Source organism: Ornithodoros turicata, chromosome 10, assembly GCF_037126465.1.
Source record: "Ornithodoros turicata isolate Travis chromosome 10, ASM3712646v1, whole genome shotgun sequence".
Taxonomy (NCBI): domain Eukaryota; kingdom Metazoa; phylum Arthropoda; class Arachnida; order Ixodida; family Argasidae; genus Ornithodoros; species Ornithodoros turicata.
Genome location: NC_088210.1, coordinates 34,914,654 through 34,938,072, shown reverse-complemented (window position 1 = coordinate 34,938,072; position 23,419 = coordinate 34,914,654). Strand labels below are relative to the sequence as shown.

General features: G+C 45.6%; 1 protein-coding gene across 3 annotated transcripts in view; it reads left to right on the top strand.

The window, feature by feature from the left end:
* The window catches only part of LOC135370018 (homeobox protein cut-like), a 340,306-nt gene that overhangs the window by 71,078 nt on the left and 245,809 nt on the right, over positions 1–23,419 (top strand). For all 3 annotated transcript variants that reach the window (XM_064603684.1, XM_064603685.1, XM_064603683.1), the window contains exon 4: positions 3,665–3,791. In XM_064603684.1, coding sequence (XP_064459754.1) covers positions 3,665–3,791 — 127 coding nt within the window. The remainder of the gene's footprint in view (positions 1–3,664; positions 3,792–23,419) is intronic.

Genomic DNA, 23,419 nt, shown 5'->3' with positions numbered 1-23,419 from the left:
ACGATTACCACAGTGGCGGATCCAGGAGAGGGGCGCGGTTGGGCGATCCACCTTATCAGGTTAAACATGAAGGACGACAAAGACCTCCCAAAGTGCGGGTCAGAAAAGCATTTCTAGGACGCATTATTGGATTGAAAATTGAGATTTCAACTCCACGGCAAATGTACCGAGTACGGGAACATCCTCGTTCCACTTAGCTGGCTTTCTCCTCTGCGAAATATCAAGCGCAGGGATCTTGGAGCGCGATCCCACTGTGTGTATTTATATATCGGCCAATCCACTTGAGTGAGACTGTCTCTGTGAGCGATTAGCCTCAGACAAGGCAGCCTCATTGTTCCAGGTCCAGCTGTCCGGACATCGCTCAGTGACTTTCTTCTTGTTAGCCTGATTTACGTCAAGATGGCGTCAAACGGGCTTGGCGAATTTTATCCCGCACGAGTCGTTCGATGAACAAGGAGCTGAAATCATGTCTCAGCGGTTACTCACGTTTACTTATCTAAGAGATAGGTAGTCAGATCAGGATGAGAAAAAAGTCTGCTCTGGTTAACAAGATTAACGCCGGTAAGCCTATAGTTAACGACTAATTGTTTTCTATTTAGGCTAAACGGCATTTTCGACCCTGCGGCTTCCCAAAATTTGTCAATAACCTAAAGGTGGTTTAGAAATGCAGTGGATTCTAGGCCGAGAACAGTTGAAGGCGGTACCTCGCCCGGTTCAATATTACAAACCTGTGATCAGAGATACGCTAGCTTTACCCTAAGCCAGCTAGCGAAGTGACCGCGTTGGTACGAGTCCCACTTGTGCTGCTTTTTTATCAGCTGTTATTCTTCGATTGAAATAATATTGAAACGTACTTATCATCCGCTATGTGTACTTCGATAACATTTTTTTTATATACAGTACCACGTTAGCACCGCGATGCCACTGTAGCTATGAGCGGCGTACAGACGTGAATAGATGGAGAAAGGACAGCAGGAAGGAGTGGGGGAGGGGTTAGTGTGCGTCCTGGGCCGACTTCAGGGGGAACTGTTCGTCTGACCAGAGACAGCACCGCCGGTGGTAGGATTCGAAGCCACCGCCTCCCAGTCTTCAGCAGCAAGTCGGAAGCCTTTACCCAGTGTCGATTGCGAATTTGGTTGTCGTCGGTATAGAGTGGTCCGCACTTCCTTGCGTTCGCGGGGCCCCGCAATTTACGATATTGTGCGGGTAAAACATCCTTAAAAAGAGGGGAAAAGTTTGATGAGTTCCCTTTTTCTCTTGGAACTAATCTTTCTATGAAAACCCATAGTCATGCTACAGCTTGCGAAAAGTCCCCGTTCCTCGCTGGTTTCGGAACGAGGGTTGCGATGCGGGTACGGGTCGGATGCGGGTGAGAAAAAATTTCCACCTGCGCAGGGCTCTAGTCATTGGGTAAAAGTGAATCTTCTCAAGTAGGATCAGTAGCTCGTAATCATCACTGTCACGCAAAACCCACAATTATGAATAATTACTGCCACACGTTACTGTGTTGTGTGCAAAAATGAACTGCAACATAAGTGTTACAGCTACGCTCAGTGACTCACTAGGAGAGTCTTTCGACATTTTGCCGGTTCGAACACAGATAACTTTGGATTCCGGAAACAACGCTAGTGTATATCCAAACGGATGCATCCCTCTGAATTATAAACGAGCGATTTCCGACCGGTGAAATATGACACGGGCGTGGGGGAAGAAATCTTTTTTTCTCCTCACACATTCGTGCAAATAAGAAGGGCTGTGCATTTCAAATGTTGTTTTGTAGGACATCGATACGGTTTGCTGTCTCGGGGTTGAGTCGAGTTTTGAAAATTACTTTCGGAAGGGAAGAACGCTTTATCTTTTGAGGCTGCGCAACGCCGCCTGTCGAGTTGAGGCAAATAGTGGTTTTGTTTGTTTTTATTTTTGCCACATTTGTCTCTCTGCAATCACGTGTGCGGTAGTATTGGTACTAAAACACTATACTCGGTACACGGTATCAGTTGAGTAGTAGGGGGCTGTGTGTAGTAGTAGCTGAGCTGTGTTTTGCGGGAACAAGTCACATTGATGCGTAATAGCGTTGCCAAAAATTAGCGATATATTGAAAGGACATTGAAAGAATATTTGACGGATAACGCGCACCAGAGGGCAGGCAGCATCATTCACTTTGACGGGTGATAGTACAGCTTGGGACAACAGTTTACAGAACACCGGGGTGTCGCCTCTCTCCACTGGAGCGCCACCCAGAAAGCAGGAGCAGATACACGTACTGAGCGATGGATAGAATAGCGAGTCACTCGTGTCTTATTTCATCTCTTCCTGATAGTTAGCAGGTTCCGATCCGATGAAGAAATACGCCAGTGCCGTGTTCCGTGAACTTTTGTCCCAAGCTGTAGCTCTCGTATGACACCGCACTGGGAGGTGAGCGCCAAGAGAAGCCTACACTGGGTTCCGGCGAGCGGCATAGCAACGGCTCTTCCGCCGAGAGAACTGTATGCTGGGTAACGGCGCACGCTTCTTGGTTTCGCTTTCTACCCAAAGGATTATACGTCCGAAAATACGGTAGTAAAAAATAGACTACGCGTGTCCACGGAAAAAAGTCATATTCGAGTCCAAGTTTTGACTCGCTTAGCATCTCCACCTCAGGTCCTCCTGAGAAGGAAATAATATTTTCACTGTCTCGGAGGGCTTCGTCCGAGATCTCTCGTGAATGATCGTCTATTGACTTGAATGCATCTCTGTGATGGCTGATGACAAAACCTTCGACTAACGGGTTCGCGTTGTCCCCAGCCAGTGTAATTCTCAGCGAGTCTAAAATGTGGCCACCAGTATTGTGTACAGTTGTGTGTTTCCATAGAGGTAGATAGCGAGAAGAGACTTGGCTCAATACCTCAACCTTGGCTCAACTCCGGTATGTTGCATCGCATCACAGTTAAATATCGCGTACAAAATGTCATCCCACATGACGTTTCGGAGGAACGGTTTGTCGTTTTCTCCTCTCTCAGTACGTCACTCTCGTCACGTGATGGTCTCCATGGATACGTGACGTACCTGTGCGGCTTGTAAAGAAAGGAACATAGAATGTCGTTCCTCCTCATTCCAAAATATTTCGTGCGGCGGAAGTGGTAGGATGTGCAGGTTGCCATTTTGAATGAACCTATTCTAACTCGGACGCACAACAGCAGCAAAGATATGGCAGAAACAACAAGACCTCGCCTTTCCAACCCTTTTCTCCGGAAGCCAAATATTTACGGCTTCTTCTCCGCCCGTCACAAAGTCACGGCTGCGTAAATCAAAACATTATTTATTAACCGTATTTGTTTATCGAGGCTATACCGGTGACAATATTTTGCCACCGCCGACGCGATAAAATATTACTTTATACGTGGCTTTTTTAAGATAGATTTGTAGAAAGCTCTCGGGTCCGTATTTTGCCCGTAACAGATCGACTGTCACGGTTGCCAGGCTCGCATTAAATCGGGCTTTTATGAGCTTTTTGGCTGAAAATTGTGCCCTGATTTATACCGCGACTGCTATTACGAATAACGGCCCTTCGGAATATTCCCCGATAACGAGCGCCTTTTGTTTCTGCGAGAAGTAAATGATTTACCTTCTCTGGAATAAAGCTGTAGGAGTTGATGTCTAATGAATCGGGTGGTTGTATATGCAGGAAGTGCTCGAGGTTGTGACTCCCCTGTTAAAGCGCTTCCAGACGGAAGTGGACAGCCTCTCGAAACGAAGTAGAGTCGCCGAAGCTGCCTTCTTAGCCGCCTACAAGAAACTCGCCCACATCAAAGGTCAGTTCGAATGAAAGTGTTTTTGTTCCGTCCGATGTTCAGCATGTTGTTTTATTTGTATTCGTTACTCAGTTTTCTTCTTAGTTTTTTTTAAGTATACTGACAGCTCCCATTGGAGCAGGAGTGGGAAATATACAAAGATTGGGAAAATATATAGACAGTATTTAATGAAAACGATACAACATACCATACGCATTATCATGTAGTATACGCAAAGGGATAGCGTACAATTCACTAAAACTCTAATAGCATTACTGCAGCAGAAATGTTGCTCAGGATACAAATGAGAACGCCGCTCAATTCTCCTGTAAGTTGGCAACGGTGAAGAGTTGACGGCGGTGCGATGCAGGAAAGAAACAGTAGTGTAAATGTGGCGGCGCGACATGCGCCAACGTCGTCCTTCGCTGCAGCCTGACGAAAAGTCGCCGTGTAAGATCACATTTTCTCGCCGTATAAAAAATGGGACCATCAAGTACGAGTCAATCGTAATGCGCGTCCAAAACGAAACCGGCCATCTTCCAAACACTCACTTTGGACGCGATAAAATAAAAAGAACGAATAAAACTGCAAGTCGTCAAAATGAGCTGCAATGATCATAGCAGGAACCGCCCGCCCACTTTCAAAGGTTCGACAGGAACCTTCCGGAGACGATTGTAGTCTTTTTTTTTTATCCGTTTATTATTGGCATATAATAGCGCACACATCTTCTACCCGGGAATATTTCCTTATCATTATCTCTGGCCTTCATTGAACAGGACACGACGAAGACGAGGATTTCCAAAAAATATCAAACGACCGACGGTGAAAGAAGCGATTGGGCTGATCGCTGCTCAAATATCATAGCTCACGGAAAAGCCATTTTTGGCTATTGACCTTGACGATCATCTTTTTCAGCCAATGATACGGGAAGCACTGGTGCCGTATGAAAGCTTTGATAGACGATGGCCTATTGTGTTTCTCTCTCTTCGTCTTTCTCACGCCGATGGTTAACGCAATGCGGGATGATGACGCCTCGATGACGATGGCAATCTGTGTTTTGCAGACGCACTCTTTCCCGAGAAGAAAGTTGATGTTCTCCGACTGTTCCTTTGCTTTTTTTTTTTTGTTCGTTCGTGTATTTTGCTGCGTACAATGTTGCCGCCATGCATTCAATGTATTCCGGAGACGATGAAGAACGCCAGGTGATCGAAATTATCCGCAGTCGTACCCTGCGGCACGTGCCCACCTTACGTGGAAACTTACTCCCAAATATTATTCGATGCGTGAAAGCGGGTTTTAGTAGATCGGAACGGAGTTCACGATAACGGTTCCGAAAACACGATTCCTTTGAAGAGGCTGATGTTATATTCTTGAGCTTGGATTTGACGGTTTCCTTTATCGTGTGCCTCCCATCTACTAAAACCTTATCAGCGTCATGCTTGCGACATGTTGCTCGTGCCTCAAGGGGGACTCAGCCGGAACTTGTCCGAAAGCGTGTCAGTAAGACCCGAATCACCTCTTGCTTTCACGGTGACGCGTCATTCGGTCTAGTGACAAGTCACTTGGTCGCTCCCTCGATAATTACGTCGGTGGTTACGTCGTAGCGAAAAATACGGGACACAGAGAGGCGCCCCATGAACGTGTCCAGAATTATCATTTTTCACGCGTTACGACTGGACAGGAGTGCCGCACTTGGACCAGGATAGTGGGAGCAACACGATCGATAGTTTAGATAAAAAGATGCTTATGATAGGTGTAACAGAACGAGTGACGGCGTCTTTGAAGCATCCTTCCTGTTTGCTATAACCACAAAATGTTACGTAAGAGATTTTATGCTTCTGTTGTATACTCACACATCACTCTCATCACTTTTCCATCGTTTATTGTTGTTGTACTCGCGGCCTATATTTAACCACCCTGCTCAGTGTGCTCGTACTACTGCATGAATTGGCATTACGTAATTAGAGTAAGGAATATGCAGAATCGGTTCAAACCGCGTTGCAATTTAGTCTGGACCCTGTTAAGCCCGACTGTCTTTCGACTTTCAGCTCCGGTGCACATCGAAGATATCGTTTTCTGGTCTTTTTTTTCTTTTTTTCAGCCTCTCCCTTTGCACCGATTAACCCCTCGAGCGTGTCCTACGGAGCCTCGAAATGACGGAGCTAATGAGTGAAAACATTTTCCACATCTGTAAGGCGACATAAACGATAAATCATGGCGATACAACCTGTTCGTTTGCGCAGGATGAAAAAAAAATCCATACCGCTACCGTTTGGCCATATATTGGACAGGCATATTTATCGCCCTTAAAGTACTGCTGGGGATTATTTATATTGAGCACGCACGGGATCCCGTCCATCTCCTCGAGTCACGATATCCGCTCGTTATTGCTTTCAAAAAATGCGTAACGCGTGAAAAATGATATTCAACCTTGATAGTACTCGAAATTCTGGACACGTTAATGTGGCGCCTCTCGTGTCTCCCGTATTTTTCGCTACGACGTAACCACGGTCGGAACGATCTGACAGGTCACCGCGAAACCAAGATGGTGATTCAAGTTCGCTGCCTGGGTCTTGTCTCTGGCATTTGCTGACACGCTTCTGGGTAATTATCTGCACAGTACCCCTTGGAGCCCGAGCAGCATGTCGCAGTCCGGTGGGTACATTGCTCGGACGCCCCCAAGAAAACCTAGAGCCACGTAGTGGATGACCGCGGTCCCTCGGAGGTCAGTATCTCTGTCTGAGAACCACCCACCGTATCTCATAATTATGACGAAATTCTGACAGAAACATTTTGCCTTAAACACAAAGCGTGTGAGGGATATATCGAACCGCTAAAGCCCTTGCTCTCGTCGTCGTGAGGTAGTACATTGGAGCACCTTCTATTGCGTCACATCGTTACGTGAGCTGTACAAAGAAAGGAAATGGCGCTCACGTCAGGCTTCAGATGTGCCACGGTGCAACTTGTATAATAGTGAGCAACTATTCGGCCGAAATCGTGCCTATAAATCTGTCCAATAAGAATTTATAACTAATCTCAAGAAACGCTGACATGATCACTGTATGAACGTCATCGCATGTTCGTGTTTTACCGGTATTATATCACATTTCATCCATCTCATTTACTGGGTGACGAACCAATCGTGCCTTACATCACTGTCAAAGTCCACAGGGATGTTAAATTGTCTTTAGAGAAACACGCAAAGCACTATTCATAACAGTTATTCCATCAACACATTACTATAGTCATAAAATTCATGCCAAGCACATAATCGTCATTGATGTGGTGCTCTTTGGCCTTAGTTGCCCTTGCGCCATTAAGCCATCAGATACACGCACACAGCTTTGAAGGTTTCGAAACGCCAAGAAAGGCTGCGTGTCTTGATCCCTTCTTCTATCTGAATATCTTCTAGTTATAGCTAATAATACAGTACTATACCAAGCTACCAAAGTATAGCTAACCAAAGTTTCTAAAGCGATACATCATTTGTACCGGAATAGAAATCTTTTCCTGGCTGAAAAGAATCATGTGAAGAGTTGCTGTAGAACATCTTGCGTATACGAACAAGAGGAGAGAAGGGGCTGGTGATTACTGCGGATTCCTGGCCGCTAACAATTAGCCACCACTTTCCCCTGCTGGGCTAAAATAATTTGCGTCCGTCGCACTTATTGATGACGGTGGCGATAATCAGGCTGAAACCCCGGGTGTGTGACGTATGCCTTGTCGCGTCCCGAGTATCATTTTCTGCGGGTTCTTCGTTACGATTGTGCATTCTACGTGCATGTAATGTTAGATTAGGGTATGCAGCCGGGTTTAGAGACGATGGATTTTTGGAGCTGGAAATGCTGGGAGGATGTTAGATGGTGATTGGATTTCGTGCGGCCGGGTGGGAAATGTTTGTGGTAAACGAGTTTTCTTTCATGAGGTGGATATGGCGGGTTGCGTATATATATACTTAGAAGGCTCTTTGTCCTTCTAACATCTATCTTTATTCCCTCCACATATTTACGAGTTTAATTTTCCGCCTCGTGCTCCTTTTCCATTGGCAATGTTGTATACGTTTCTTCCAAAGTGTTCGTTGCCTTTGAACACTCGTTTATGGCATGTTTTATTTTCCTTCTCGTTCCAATTCCGCCTATATCTGTTCCGTTATGTTCGGTTTAGTGAATCAATCAATCAACCTTTATTTTCCCTTTACGGGTGGAACAAAGAGGCTCGACAAAGGAAGGGTAAATGCCTTTTGCAAATTGTGGGGTAAAATTTCGGCTCTGCGTTTTAATATGTGATTCGAGGTCCTTCTTTCATACCCTGGCGTTATCGGTTTGTGGGCGTTTCATTACTGGGCGGGCGTTACAGGCAATTGACAGCATCTGAGGAAAACACAGCAGATGAAGAGAGGACAGCACGAGGTTAGTATGTGTCCTGGGCCGACTTCAGGGGGCGAACTGTGTCGACATTGTTCTGGAAAGTTTGCCAGAAAAACCAGGAAAAATATCACAGAGCACAGCCGCTGCCAGGATTCGAACCCGCATCACCTCCCAGTCTCGGCGTGGAAGACGAGTATGAAATGAAGCTTTTTTTTTAAAAAAAAAGCTAAATTTTTTCTGGCGTCGATACCCGGTAAAAAGCCGAAGGTGACTGTGACGTCAGAGGATGAGTTCCTGCTCACACTAAAATACAGTTATTACTAATCGGCTGCGAACTTTGTCGAAATATTTTGTATTTTAAGCGACATCAGGATTGGTGCGAGGGCCATTACACTTCATTTCGATGAAGCTATGGGGAAACCGAGGAAGAGGGCGAAGAAGGTCTTTTGTTGTTGTTGTTGTTGACAGTTAGCTGTGAGCAAATAGTAACTAGTTAAGTTACTTCACAGTTGACGGTACCTCGATCGCTCCTCTGTGCTTCGCCGGTGCGGCCTGCTGTTGTGTGGAGCTAACAATAGAAAACGCGTGACGAGGCAGTCTCCACATTTCGACGCTAGGGGCGCGACAGAGCGGGGCTATTAGGGAACATAAGGGAACAAATCGTAGTGTAATATGATTCGATTCCCAGCAAGCTGCTAGTCTTCGGCGACATTTAGAAAACGTTACGCTCAGAAATCACCGTAAACATTTGATTCGACCTCTTGTCTTCACATCGCGCATGCGGAAAAGGAGCGTAAGTGATCCCACCTGTATCCTCCTCTCCCCCGTTGAGAAGCGCCCTCACGGGGAATTTGGGAGCTACGCTGTTGCCCTTCTTTGCTTTTTCCTGGTGCCCACCCTCGAGTCGAGTGTGTGAAAATAAAGTTCTGTCAAATTTTAAGTTACTCACGGCCCTGATGATAATATGAATAAGTACTGTGGATCGACTTTTCACTACCACATTTCAAAATTTTCGTAATTTTCTCGGACGTCGCACGGATTCTTTTGAGACAACTTTGACCCGATGCGTGGACGGCGGAATAAAATTCAAACTTGAATCATCCAATTTTAATCCGTGCCAATGAAGCGCATGACGGAAGAGGCCCATAGATACAACTGGTCTAGTTTCCAGCGCCCTGTGATCAAGTCGGATATTATGATGAGAGGAGCTAATCGTCCCGACGTCATCAGTGGTCACTTTAATGTTCCGATGCCACCGGCCATCAGCTAAACGACTTCGCTGATGTCGATGGGAACAACCGGCTTCTATCACTAATACATGCACGTCCCAGTCAGCAGAGATGACGCCTCGTCATTGGGTGTCTCCAAAGCAATTGAGTCACTATAGCATATTTCACTCGAGGTGAGGGAGCATAATTATCGTGAGATAAAATTTGTAACAAACTCTGCCAGTATTTGTCACGCTTATGTTACTACAAAATACGTTAAATTACTTTTAACATTTAGATCCAAAATATGCATTCTTATAAATTATAATATAGCTCGTGACATACATATTTGGAGATACCGCAACATATGCGATACAGCATACTATTTTTCTGGGAATATCGTACGAAATTTATGAAAACGAAAGAAAATGAAAATATGGGAACGGTAACGAAATTGATCGCGCTGTAGGGTGAACAGAATTTCATTGGTGCGTCTTCGATGCAGAAGATATAGTCCTTTGTGGTGCGGGATGAAGACAAATGGTAATTCGAGGGGAACATTGAACCGAATGTGTATTAGTAAATGTATGGCGGGCTTTACCCGGTCAACTCGATGTATATTCAAGGCAAAGCAAAATCTATCACTTGGACGACGAGTTAAGACAGAAAGCTGTTAAAAAAAAAGAAACGTCTAACCGACTGAATGACAGTAATTCACGAAAAAGCCAATCAGTGCGAGGGGTTGAACCTGGCTGGACCCACCTGATTACCGGTCAGGGATCGCCGGACGAAGAAACTTCTAATTGTGGACCGCCTTTGTTTCTAGAGCGTGAAACGGCGATAATCGAATTCTCATTCGTGCATTCAATCCATCATGGTAGCGTGCAATACTGCGCACTTCATTTTACGGGGAAGACCGTCGCACGCCAATCAGTCTGTAATCTATAACAAAATGACCTTGAAGCGGCTATCCTTTATTTTTTATTTTTGCTCCGACTCGCACGGAGGTAATGGATTACCGTTTCTCAATGATGTATCGATATCTCTGACCCGTACATATAGATGTATCTAGCGTACAATATTCCTCGAGTTAAAAAAAAAAAATGTTTGTCCATATTTTATTTTATCGTACCCAACATCCTGATTAGGATGATCGCCCAAAGAAGTCGAGCGAGACGATCAAACATTTTTATTTCCTCGTTTTCCCCTATTAATATACGCTTATTGAGTTTGTTTCTTAGTGGAGCCTTTCTTTGTGGCCGTGTCTGTAATGGATCGGTGCCGTTCCAGGTATTGTTGCCCAGTCCATTGGGCGGAGTTTAATACACGGCTCGTTTGATTGATTCTTGATACGAGGATGTATGGGTGAAAAAAAAAAAAAAAGAGAACAGATAAAAGTTGATTATTAGGTGCGCATGGATTGAAATTAGACTGATGAGGCCGCCGAGGAATGCCTGATTATTTTTTGCGATTAGTGTCCGACTTGGTTCGAAAGGGCCTAACAAATACTGTAGGGAAGTGGCAGCGTTATTATACAATGTTCATAACCGTGATATTCCTGTCCTAAGTTGAATGAAAACCCTCGAAAATGCCATAGACAGCCAGCATTGTAAAAACAAACAAACCAACATACAATGAATTATAAAGCGAATGAGCTCATCCTAAGAAGGAGGGAAAGAAGGAGAGGCCAACAAGGTGGACAAACTGAGCAGCAAAGAATGCACACTGAGAGACAGGATCATTATCGGCATCCAATCACTGCTTCAACCAAACTGACTGAACCAAATGAAAAGTGGTCGGACGTTGGGGCTGAGAGAGCACTCGGAATTGTGGTAACGCCCCATAGACCAGCGGTATGGCCGAGTGGGCTAAGGCGTCCGCTCGTTGGTGGTAACCAAGGTCGTGCTCTAGACTGGGAGGTGGTGGGTTCGAATCCCACCACCGGCTGTGCTGTCTGAGGTTTTCCCTGGGTTTTCCGAAGACTTTCCAGACGAATGTCTTCACAGTTCCCCTTGAAGTCGGCCCAGGACGCATACTAATCCCTCTGTCCCCCACTCCTTGCTGCTGTCCTATCTCCGTCTGTCCACGTCTTTACGCCGCTCATAGCCACAGTTGCTTCGCGGTGCTAACACGCAATTAAAAAAAAAATAACGCCCCATAGTAGAAAACATTTTTGTTGGAACATTTTTTTTTTTCGCCTCCCACGGCGAGACTGGGAGGAGACGCGGGTTCGAATCCCGGCACCGGCTGTGCTGTCGCAAGTTTTCCCTGGGTTTTCCAGCAGACTTTCCTCCTGAACTCGGCCCACGATGCATACTAGCCCCCCAGTCCCCCTCTTCTTACTGCTGTCTTCTCTCCATCTGTCCATATCTGACGCCACTCATAGCCACAGTTGCTTCGCGGTGCTAACGCGGAATTGAAAAAAAAAAGCAATAAATAACAATTTTTCGGTCCGTTTCGCATTCTTTCAATGTGAAATGAGGCACAGTTCAATATACGAGCGAGCTTGTGTGGAGAACCTGTGGGTAGCGGGCCCTTGAGAATAGGACATAAAATAGACAGTCACAAGAAGTTGACTGCACGAGGCTCAAACTCGAGGGTGTCGTACTATCAAGTTCTTGTGTTGTGTCTCGTATCGCACTCTCAATGTGATATTCCAATATGCCATCCGTGCATGGAACAGTGAAAGGGGCCAACAACAAATAAGTGATGACGATGTAGTGGGATGTGATGTGATATGATAGAGAAGAAAAAAAAAAGTTTCGGCGCCGAGGGCACCCTATCCCAATCTGATCACGGAAGCTATGGTTTCTTACATGCTGCTCACAACCACCGCTGCAAATGTCGAGTCGCAACGGATAATCGATCCTTGACGTCATTGATGTGAAGCTGTTAGGAGAAAAGGAAACGGATACTTGTGTAGATAATGCTCGCGAACACTGAGAGAATCCTCGGTATTCTTGTCTAATCTTGATGCGCTTTTTGACCCCCACGTTGCGAGTTCCAACCCGGCAACTTGGTGGTGGGGATACACAAGTTAGTCCACAGATCGTCGTTCATGATGATATAGTTGTCACACGATGCCACCAGTTATCATTATCAGTCTAAAACTTTCCTGGCACGTAACACAGCGCGACTGACTCGGTTCAAGATCCACTCAGACACATATGCAGACACATCTCAATCGCGATGTCAGAGGGTCAACCATTAAAGACGTTTTCCCATAGAGTTTTCTTAGCCTATAGACTTCCTTTATGTTGGCACCACATGCGAGGCAACTGTTCGCCATCTATCACCCTCCCCCTCGGATATTTGAGACAACTCACAAACTGCATATCTTTTTTTTTTTTTTTCTGTATCTACGTATACTTGCGTTTTAGCTCAAACTCGATAAAGCACCGAAGGGCATAGAAGGCGCCGGTTTGAGACGAAAAACGTCGATTACAGTTTTCAGTGGCGATGCATGAGGTACGCGTGGTCAACAGATAACTCTTTGTCCTCTAGCTTCGTCACATATCCTCGAACGAAATTATTGGCGCGCTCAATCCCTCTGTCAATCAGCTCGAAAAAGCTTCGGTGATTGCCTTGTTTTGCAATGTGTGCGCAAAATGGTGTTCGAGCGATATCCCTTGCCTGTCCCGCCGATTGCCAGCGAGTAATCCAAGTAAGTTAACACGCGGATTTTGCCAAGCAAAATAAGCACCGAAAAGCATACGTCGGATTGTGCGTCCCGCACAAACGGCGAAATTTTTCGCCGCGAAGCAACTGTGGCTATGAACGGCGTATACAGACGTGGACAGATGGAGAGAGGACAGCAGGAAGGAGTGGGGGACAGGTGGGGTTAGTGTGCGTCCTGGGCCGTCTTTAAAGTCATTCTTTAAAGTAAAGTCATTCGTCTGGGAAGTCTGCCGGAATAAACCTCAGACAGCACAGCCTGTGGTATAGGATTCGAACCTACGACCTTGGCTACCACCAACCAGAGGACGCTTTTACCCGCGCGGACATGCCACTGGTGCGAAACCCTCCTCGTATGTATGCGCACCCAAAAAGGATTGACCCCATTTTGGTGATGTTAATTATTTTGTTCCATGCTTACAACCGTCTACGAGTAATCGAGCGGACCCGCAGTGACCGAGGAGCACAACTGTTCTTTGTCTCGTGAACGCGTTTTCGTTCCAGTTCAACTATGTCCTCACCCGTAAATTATAATTTCGATTGCCACGAGGACTGTAAGAATTGATGCGAGCACACTGCCCAAGATTTATGTAGCTCCTAAGCGACCGGGAATTAATATCATAAATTTCGTCGTTAATAATATCCCATTACCAAGATTTTAAGTGCTTACTTAATTGCGCAATACTATAATAGTGTTGTGTATTATACGTAAGGTTTGTCTGCCTGCAGGTGTGTTGACTTTGCACGTACCGCAAGGTAGGACTCCCGATAATTTTGAGCTCCTGGAGTTCTGTTGACGTGCGCTGGAAATCTCCGACCCACGCTGCTGGAAGCAATATTTACCTCCCCAACATTACTATACCGTCCTCGGCTGGGATTGAACCCGCGATCTTCAGTTCAGTAAGCCAACACGTTACCGACTGAGCTACCGCGGCCGGCCATTTGTGCAGTACTTGCCCTTGCCAGCAAGGGGGCGTAGGAGTTCGAGCGGTCTGCCTGCCTAGATTGGCGGCAGGTAAATGTATAAGAGGTAAACTACGCGCGCGTGCTTCAACCCTTTGAGATGCCCTGTTTTTAAGTGTTACTAAATGCACGTGCACATCGACAGAAAACTCCTCCTTACGGGATAAGCTTCTTGTACTAACAGTAATGTAAGAGTATATCATATCTCCACTCTCCATATGATGTACACATACGGAACAAGTTATCAAGGGCTCGCTGACAGGTTCCATAAGCTGCCTTATTGACTGGGAGTGGCTCTTTTTCCACTATGTGCTGTGGAATCTAGGCAGACACAGTCAGAGGCTAATTGCAATTCTGCATCATATTCGAGCCGGTTTTTCTTCCCTTATGGGTTGTTGCACTCAATCTTGTAGGCTTCGACAAGTTTGACGTCCTTATGCGGGGGTGGAGGACGTGTTCTTTCTGCCGCATGAATGCATCTTAAAAAGATTATCAGGCTATAGTTTACGGAAGAGTAACATACTTTTGGCGTTTCGTCCATCATCGCTTTTTCCAGAGGTTGCGCGTCTTGGAACCTGGTTGGGGATGCTGGCGATTTTGTGCTATGATGCTTGTTATAAGAACGTTAGGGACGTCAAGTACGCCGAGGTTTGAAATGAATCCACTACGACGTCACTGATAATGGTTATCTCGCGACGTAAAATCACGACTTAATAAATAAATATAACCTCGGTTGCTACTATTGTATGGCAATAAAAACAGCGTCGTGCCCCACCTGTGCATTTCGAAACAAATGAAGGAGCAAATGTTTTGGCGCTCAATAGCATTCGCTATACGGAGTACTTGGGTGTTCCATTGACAAGTGTGAGAGAACACAACGCTAGGAAGGAGTCGATATACGAAGACAATAACCATTTTCTGGCGTCGGCGATTGAGGCAATTAATAAGAGCGGGGAACAACAGGATGGCACTTTTCCCCCTCGAGGTCCTTTTTATGGTCATCGCTTCCTTTCCAAAATGTCGGCCTCCAGGGACCGGAAGCACGCATCAATCCTCCTTGTGGCGATTGCAGCGCCACCGGATATGACACTTTCACCTATATCTTATAGGAAGGGTAGAGGGATATTGGTAAAACTTTGGAGGTTGTGGCCCTCTGTTGATTACGTTATTCACGCATCATATATACTGCATGCAAGGAAATCGACGTCGTAGCTTACACGATACGATCCATTCCTGTTAGGGGCTTGCAGCTGCCGTGATGTCACAGTCGGATATGTGATTGGGGATTTTGTATGCCACCTGGAATCCAGGTTCATATGGAAGCAAATCACCCCACTTATCTGTCTAACTTGGTGCCAACTCTTGTGAACCTCGTGAGATTCGGTGGCGTCAAGTCCGCACAATTAACGCTCCATCCTTTAGATGACGAGACTGTTCCTACTGTCCGCTGAAAAAAAACCTTCATGTGCGTCGGATAATGTCTACATGAGCGTTTCGTCCCTCATGAAACGGTTTTCTTACTATAGTGTCGTAAGCATGGGCGTTCCGAGGAGTTTTTCCAGGGGAGGGCAAAGTGTATAGCCAGTAGACAATCGAAGCCTATGTCAGACGACATCTGACAACCAGCAACTCGCAATTTCCACATGTAGTCCCGGAGGTTCCGTTGGAGCCACGGCCACCGCCTTAGCACCCCTCTCGGAACGCCCATGGTCGTACGGATCATAGCACGGTGATTGCCCTATGGCAACACTCTGCTATAGATGGCCCATGTTTTTCTTTTTTTTTTCCGGTGAGGGGGAGCTGTCGACTTGCCACCGCACCCGCGAGATGAGATGCAACGTTTGACAGCCTATTGTTTTTCTTTTTTTGTGGCACGGGGCAGTGAAGCTATACGAAAGCGGAGAAAAAATGTAATGATGAATGTAGGATAGGCGTGTTCTCCCGTGTTGGTTTCTCTTATTTGTTTGGAATGATGGCTGATGAATGAAGGCTGATATTGAGGTGCGCTAGATTGCTTTCGCGGGTGTTGAATAATTTCGCACTGTCCCGTAATTCATTAATTTCCCGGGGTGATAGTATCGCACTTTGTCGTGCTCTCCATATTTTCCTTATATTTGCTACGTCACGTGTATTGGTATGATTGCTACCCTAGACGTATAACTGTGAGAGTCTGGTACGGTGCTGCTACCTATTAAGCGTGGGAACTACTATATGCGTGATGCCCAGACTTTCTCAATTATGCTTTCTTTTCTCTCGTTCACTAATTCACTCTCTGAAGCCTTTACGTATTTTCGTCATTTCCAGCACCAGGAGTATTCGATCACGACACACATAGTGTGATAATAACGGGTTATATTCGATCGAATTTACGTACCTATTGGTGCGTATTATTATTTACTATTTCTCCGCAAAAGTATTCCTACCACGATGCGTCGCTAATTTTATACCGCGTTGGTGACAATAATTTTTTTATACAGTACAAGCTGACAATTTGAAATGACTGCCCCACGAACAGTTGACGCTGCCTATACTCCCGTTATGTTGAACGCTTTGCGTGTTTAAGGAATTTCCAGCAACGCTCTTTTTGCCGGGAAATTCACTTTTTTTCAAGGTCGAAGCTATCTTGGCGCCCAACGGAAGTCATTCGTCTCCGGGCCGAACAATAATCCACATGCTCTCCAAATGTCATGGTACGTAACACCAGACCTCTTTCATTTCCTATAGAGAAGCCTGTATCGGGGAGAGTCTCGTCTGCTTATCTGACGACGCAGACGATCGGAACCGTGAGAAGGAGACGACGATGATTTCCGGCTGTTTCTGACATTCTCGGCGTGGCTTATCTTTGTTTTATAGTCGTCTTTATGCGGTTCTTCTGCTCATCTGGCAACTACTAATGTCCTCTGCCCCCGTGAGGGTCTTTTTTATTTCTCTCTTTATAAGGCTTAGGTTAGAGGGTGCGAATAACGGCGGATCGAGTGTTTCCCTGCCTTTCTCTGTTGGCCTCGAGAACGATTTGGAGGACAACTAAAAATAAATTTACCCTTAAAGTAGAGTAAAGATGTTGTTACGGCAAAAAGACGAAAGTAAACGGGAGTTACAACGCGTTTATGAACTCTCACGTGCAAAGCTCTTTATCTCCAGTTTTTCTGCCACGGAGTACAGGCTGTACAGTAGTGAACAGAAGGCGGGCAGCACTCGGATGCACGAAACGTAAATAAAAAGAATATCGCGTTAAAGAACAATAGTGTCCGATAAAATTGTATATACGCAGGTAAGCTGGTGGACAAGATCCATGACAACACACACGTGTGTTGTTACGTTGTTGCGCGTCGTCATGGAATAGTAGTGTCCTATCCAAGATGTTTATCTGGCCAGAAGCAAGCAGCGCAACTCCTCCCGCGCGTGGCATGGAAGTCTACAATTAAAAAGAAAATTTACGAATTTTAATTAAATAGTCATCTGCAGAGTGTCTCACAAATAGTGTCCGACCTGTCGTAGAATCCACCTACAAGAACGGCATCTTTGTAGCTTTCATTGCTTACTTTATAAAAAAAATACGTACTGATACAAATTTACGCCCTTGCGTCGAGAGAAACTGAACAAAATGTTCTTAAATTCGTGGATAATTTTTCCTTCGAAAGAGTCGCTGCGTATTGTTGTTCCTGATAGGACTCGCTTAAATGTAATATGGTGTCAGTAATTCGTGCAAGTTTTAATGAACGTACATAATTAATACATTTACCATAAGTAAGGAAAATAGGAGTATATAGTTTTATTGCAAGGTTGGTGAGCGAACCTTGAGGTCTGTAATCCGTAAAAACCGAAACCGCAGCCAGCTTCTGTGCTCCAGTATAAAAGATGCGAAAATACAAAATCTTCAATCATCCATCCGTTTTTCATATGGCCACTTTTTCCTATCCTCCTGTCGGTGTCACCCTCTCTCACTTTGATGACAGGCTGTTCCATGGTGCACCCTCGTTGTGTACTAACGGGTGAAAGGGCAACATTTTTTTTTAAATGTCTCCCGCAGAATCCACAACGAAGAACCTAATACACTTACCAAGCAACGATATCGGGGATCAGTTAATTTATTAATCGTTAATACGGCATGTTTGTTCGTCAAAGTTATTAGATTAGCTGACTTATTACGTGACGCTATCGGGTGAAACCGATATCTGTGTCTTGAAGCATATTGAGCAGGTCGAATAGTAGACCAGCTTACTTGGGTGCTCTGTGATTGTGTCGTTCTTTCTTTGTGTCTTAAGTGTGAACAATGTCAAAACAAAAGAAAGGAAGAGAAGGTTGAAGCTCTCGAATCAGCTTATGGGTGACAGTTTAACGACAACGCAAAATGAACAGAAAATCGACATCGACGTTCACCCACCCCCACCCGGCAGTACAAAGCGGGAGTGCACCACGCATTGAGGAACAGCCCTGTCATCAAAGTGAGAGAGGGTGACACCCAGAGGAGGATAGGAAAAAGCGGCAGCATGAAAAACGGAACTCCGCAGGGCGCTCGAAGATACCTCAAGGCTGTGCTCTATACCTTTCCAATTAAACCATAATCCTATTTTCCCTAATTAAGTACATTAACTACGAATGTTAATTAAAACCTTCACAAGTTACGGACACAATATTATCTTTAAGTGCGCCATATCTTTCGAAGGAAAAGAGATAAACGAATTTATGAAAATTTTGGGTAGCTTTTCGTGATGCACCCTGTATATACAGAAATAAATAAGCGGAAGCTCTATGGCTGTACGCCAAATATACGGGGGGGGGGGGAATTCGATTGATAAATGTTTGTTTGTAAGAAAAAAAAAACAAGGAGAAATGTTCCTCAGTTTCATTTTTATCCGCGTTCCTCGCGAGAAAACAGCTAAAGGTTAATCGCTCGTCGATAGTTCCTTAATTACCGTAAGGATTCTTTAAGTCTGTGACCGCAAAGATAGGGCAGGGCCAACACTCGAGGATGACGCAAGAAAAACGAATATATAAGCGCACATATTTCTTGCACGCGTTCACGGATGTGAGATGCATGCACCGCTCCTTGCACTGCTCGAGCGAAAGCAATAGCAATTTCTCCATTTTGGGTATCGGCTATCGCGAAAAAAAAAAAACACACCCGACGTACGACACTCAACTCCCGTATTTTTTTGTTTTTGTTCTTTTATGAGCAACGGAGTGTGCCTTTTGTTGATCACCGCTGACTGTCTTCATCCAGCAGCAGGTGGGCCCGTCCAGGGAATGAATTCCAACGTGCGCCACTAATGACGGTAATGGTCGCAGGGCGGTGGCTGTCGAAACGTCCTCGGTTGCATCCATTAGAATACACCCGAGCTACCCATGTTTGTGTTAGACGAGCTTCCCATGCGTGTTTTCTGCTTGCCGTCCGCGCCACATGAACGAATCCTTCCACACGAAGGGCTTTGTAGCTTTATCATATTGCGTACGGAGAGTGGCTGGCTTTTCTGTTCGCCGAGAAACCGACATGTCGCTGCCTGTATAAACTGAGTCCATTTTCCCATTTGTGCTATTCTTGTGGGGCGGGCCTTACACGTATGTCGGTACAGTTCCCCATGAAGTCGGCCCGGACCAGACCGTTGGTAAGGTTATCGAACCTATCGGAGCTAATCGCAGTCGTGTGTGACTCAGAATCTTATCCACTGATCGGTTCCGGTTGATACGATTCGACGCAATCCACGTTATCAACGATTTGTTAAAACTCTCTAATGAATTATTAAGAAATATGATACACTGCTTTAGAAGTGGCCTCCGTTGTCGGCTTTGTGGAAGACTCATCTTTGAGTGGCTTTTCTAATAAGTGGAAGGTGGTGTTGTATGAAAAAGAAAGAGAACACACGATTGGCACTCCCTTCCTTACGAAGGTGCCCTCATATCAACCGATGGTCAAGATGGGTGATCGGGAAAAAGAGCCGGTTCTGCCGCTCCTTCAACGTCAGATGGATGAGGCACAAAAAACAAATCTACTACTCTTGGACGGTTAACCAACTTTTTCTCCACGATGATATGTGGTGGGGTCCACAAGGGTTGCTTCACGTATTCAGCCGGCAGTATTTTTTCTTTTTCTTTTCACCGCGAAGCAACTGTCTCCATGAGCGGTGGGCTGCGTGGGAGAGCAGAGAGGACAGCAGTAAACGTCCCGGCCAATTTCAGGGTCAACCATGCCGACACCCGTCCGGACAGTTTGCTGGAAAACCTGAGAGAACATTGCTGGCGGTGGGGTTCGATCCCTCCATATCCCAGCATTCTTATCGGTATGAGCATTAAATATAGTACATGTGACCGCTAATTCTTGAATGAATTCTCGATAAAGTTGTAATCTCCACAAGGCGCCTCATCGAACTGCGGGCGAAGAGGAGAAAAAAAGAAAGGTCTCGTCTATTTTCACATATTCAGCCTGAACGCAGATTGTGATCCCATTGTCGGGAGGTATATCCGACCATCCTCACGGAGACGTACCTTGACAAACTATTTGACCTTCATCTACCCTTATACGTACACGTACATCCACTTAAAGAAAGAAAGGAAGAAAACAAAAATGCAGTCTCATAATAGCGAGGACAACTGTTCCGATTCAGCTGACGACCCGACACGTCTGAAACATCCCATGGACGAGCACATATTCTGCGCTGCCGTATTACGTAATCTAGCGTACAGGTCTACCTGTTACCCGTTTAAAACGACGGAAGAATCCGGCCAAAAAGGAGATGAGCGACGACGCGGCCGTGAGGCGAATTTTCGCTCCGGCGATATTTGCCGATATGAAAGAGGGAAGATGAAAATGGATCAGAATGACTGGACGTGACGTCCCTGTGATGGGCCTCCGAGGTGTTAAGCTTCGCCATTGTGTGTGCCATGTCACGGATTGACGCTGATCACTGGGGGGCTCTTTTAGAACGAATGTCATCCTGGGCTTTGGAGCTGATGATGATGACATGGCCTTTCTCACCCACTATCGTTGCTTCTTTTTTAAGTTGTCGTTGTGGCATCTTTTGTCTCGTTCGATGAAAGATAACGCCTCGTTGTGGCCGAATAACGTTCCCAAATGAGGCTCCTTAGTCCAGGGATACGTACGGTCTCGGAATATAAGTGAAGCAAAAGTCATCCAAAGTGTGACTCACCACAACCTGAAAACGCTTTACTTCGCAAAAATGGTTCGAAGGACCTTGCTCAATTTTTTTATCGAAAACGAAGGTATTAGAACACATTAGCGGAAAGGTTATTCTATCACGCAATAATAAAGACAGTCGTTTGTCCGGCGCTGGCCGTTTCGAGAGCAGACGTGTCATCTGTTCATACACACACAGAGCCGGTGTTTAATTCGGAGTATACAGTAAATTGTCCGTTGTCAATTCCTGTCTCACTGTCATCGAATTCGTGCTGGTTATTAGTGGAAGGGATAATGTTAAGCTGTAATCGCGGCGCAGATGTCATCATGCTGGTTAATCCCGAAATACCTCAGGACAGGGATGTCGTTCACAGCCGTCAATAAAGAGTGTAGCTGTGCGAGTGACTCGGTGGATCATCTGCAGTACACAATGAGAAAGGGGAAAAAGTTGACGGATTGCATTCTCTCTGAGCGGCGAATGCGGATAAACAGAGCTCGACTGTACTGGTGTTCCATGGCGTAAAATTTGCAGCCGCACCGTGCTTTCACAATATTTTTCTTGGGCCAGGTGGGAAACGTCTTATTTGTTTTTAATTTCATCCTTCCTCGGGTGTCCTGTGCGTAACGAATTTCGTAGAGACCCTTTGTGCATTCCATCCCGCCTGGCGTCGAGGAGGCTGTCATTATCAACTTATTTTCTTTTTTCGTTATAAAACGTCGGTAACCTTGAAAACCGCCCATCACCTGACTGCCTATATTTAGAATTCCGAGCCATTTATAGAGTTAACCCCTTTTCGCCCGTGCAATAGAAACCGCCCTCGCACGCGTTCAACCCATTAAAAAAAGACGGCGTTGTTTCCAATCGACACGAAGAGAAAGAAATTCATGTTGTCCCTCCTACACATATTCTATCTGCTTAGTTATGTATACAAAGGTTTCCACTTCCTTCTTTCTTGTCTTTGGGGCGTCTCCGATGCATCGCTAAGTAAGTTCTTCTAATGAGCGTGTGGGAAGTACAGGTCGACATCATCGGGGCTCGCGACGGAATGTACGGGACCTTATTTCCAGTATAGGTAACGTTGTGCTACGTCTCATTTGTATCGTAGCTTTCGGGCAAGAGCCGACATCTAAGACCATACAATGCGATCTGCATTACCTTCAGACTTGGTAACACTAGCGTACTGCGGGAAAGCTAAAGAACGTTGCAAACGCCAATAGACGTGAACTATGAAGCAACCCGGCCAGGTACGACACTGAATCCTTATACGAAACAGTTACGCATTTTCTCGGGTATTTTGAGGTGCTGCCCGACGCGATATTGACAAAAAAAGGAAAAAAAAACAACAACACCTACCTTAACTTGATAACCCTAACAAACAAATCCGTAAGTATTGTTCGATTTAAGCGGACTTTTTCACATTTTGAATCGGGGTTTGTGAAATGTAAATAACCCATTTGCGTCTCGTTCGCTTCAGTAGAAGTGGTGCCCAACCGGACACATTATGTCGCTCGCTACTTCTTCCGATGTTCCATGGAGCCCAAAGAGAACGTGAAAGACGCGCACATCTGAAGGAATCTTCGGAACGCGTCAAATCGTGTCTTTATAATTTCCTGTCTCCCTTTCTCATACATCTCGGCGGTCATTTGCACCAGCAAATTTTATAAAGCACGCTTTTTCTTTCCAAACGCGAAAGCCATAATATCTGGCTGGCAACCTTGTCGTTCCGCATGTGCCATTCGTTCCTCTCACGAAGTGCGTGGGCTTCTAATCTGTGATCGACTGGATTGCTTTTTGGAGGCCGCTTCAAAATGGTGCCAGAACATAAGTTTCCCGTTTTCCATTTCAACGCCTCGAGTTTCTTTTTCTCTTCCTTTTTGTAAGATAAACAGCGTACGACAGAGACGAAAGTAAAGTGAGAGGGAAGAGGACGGTGTAGTTCGCAGGAAATCGTGACCGGTCTTTTTACGGCGGACATGCGTGCGTGCGTGAGTGCGTTGTAGCCACGTTGCTCTCCTGCAGGGGAGAAGAATTCCATTGACGTTAGCATCCCGCCCGTATCTGTCTTCCCCAGGGCAAAAGATGACCGCCTTCGTAGCGTTTTTTAGATCCTACTGGATTTGAGTGTGTTTCGCCAAATGCACCGTTTTGATTGCACGAATAATCTGACTTTTTTTTTTTACGTCGCTGGTTTACGCGTGCTGCACCTCGTTATGTGCAGCTTGGGACAAAAGTTTACGAACACGGCACTGGCGTGTTTTTCGCTGAAGCGGCACCCTGCTAGCTACCAGGAAGAGATCGAAACG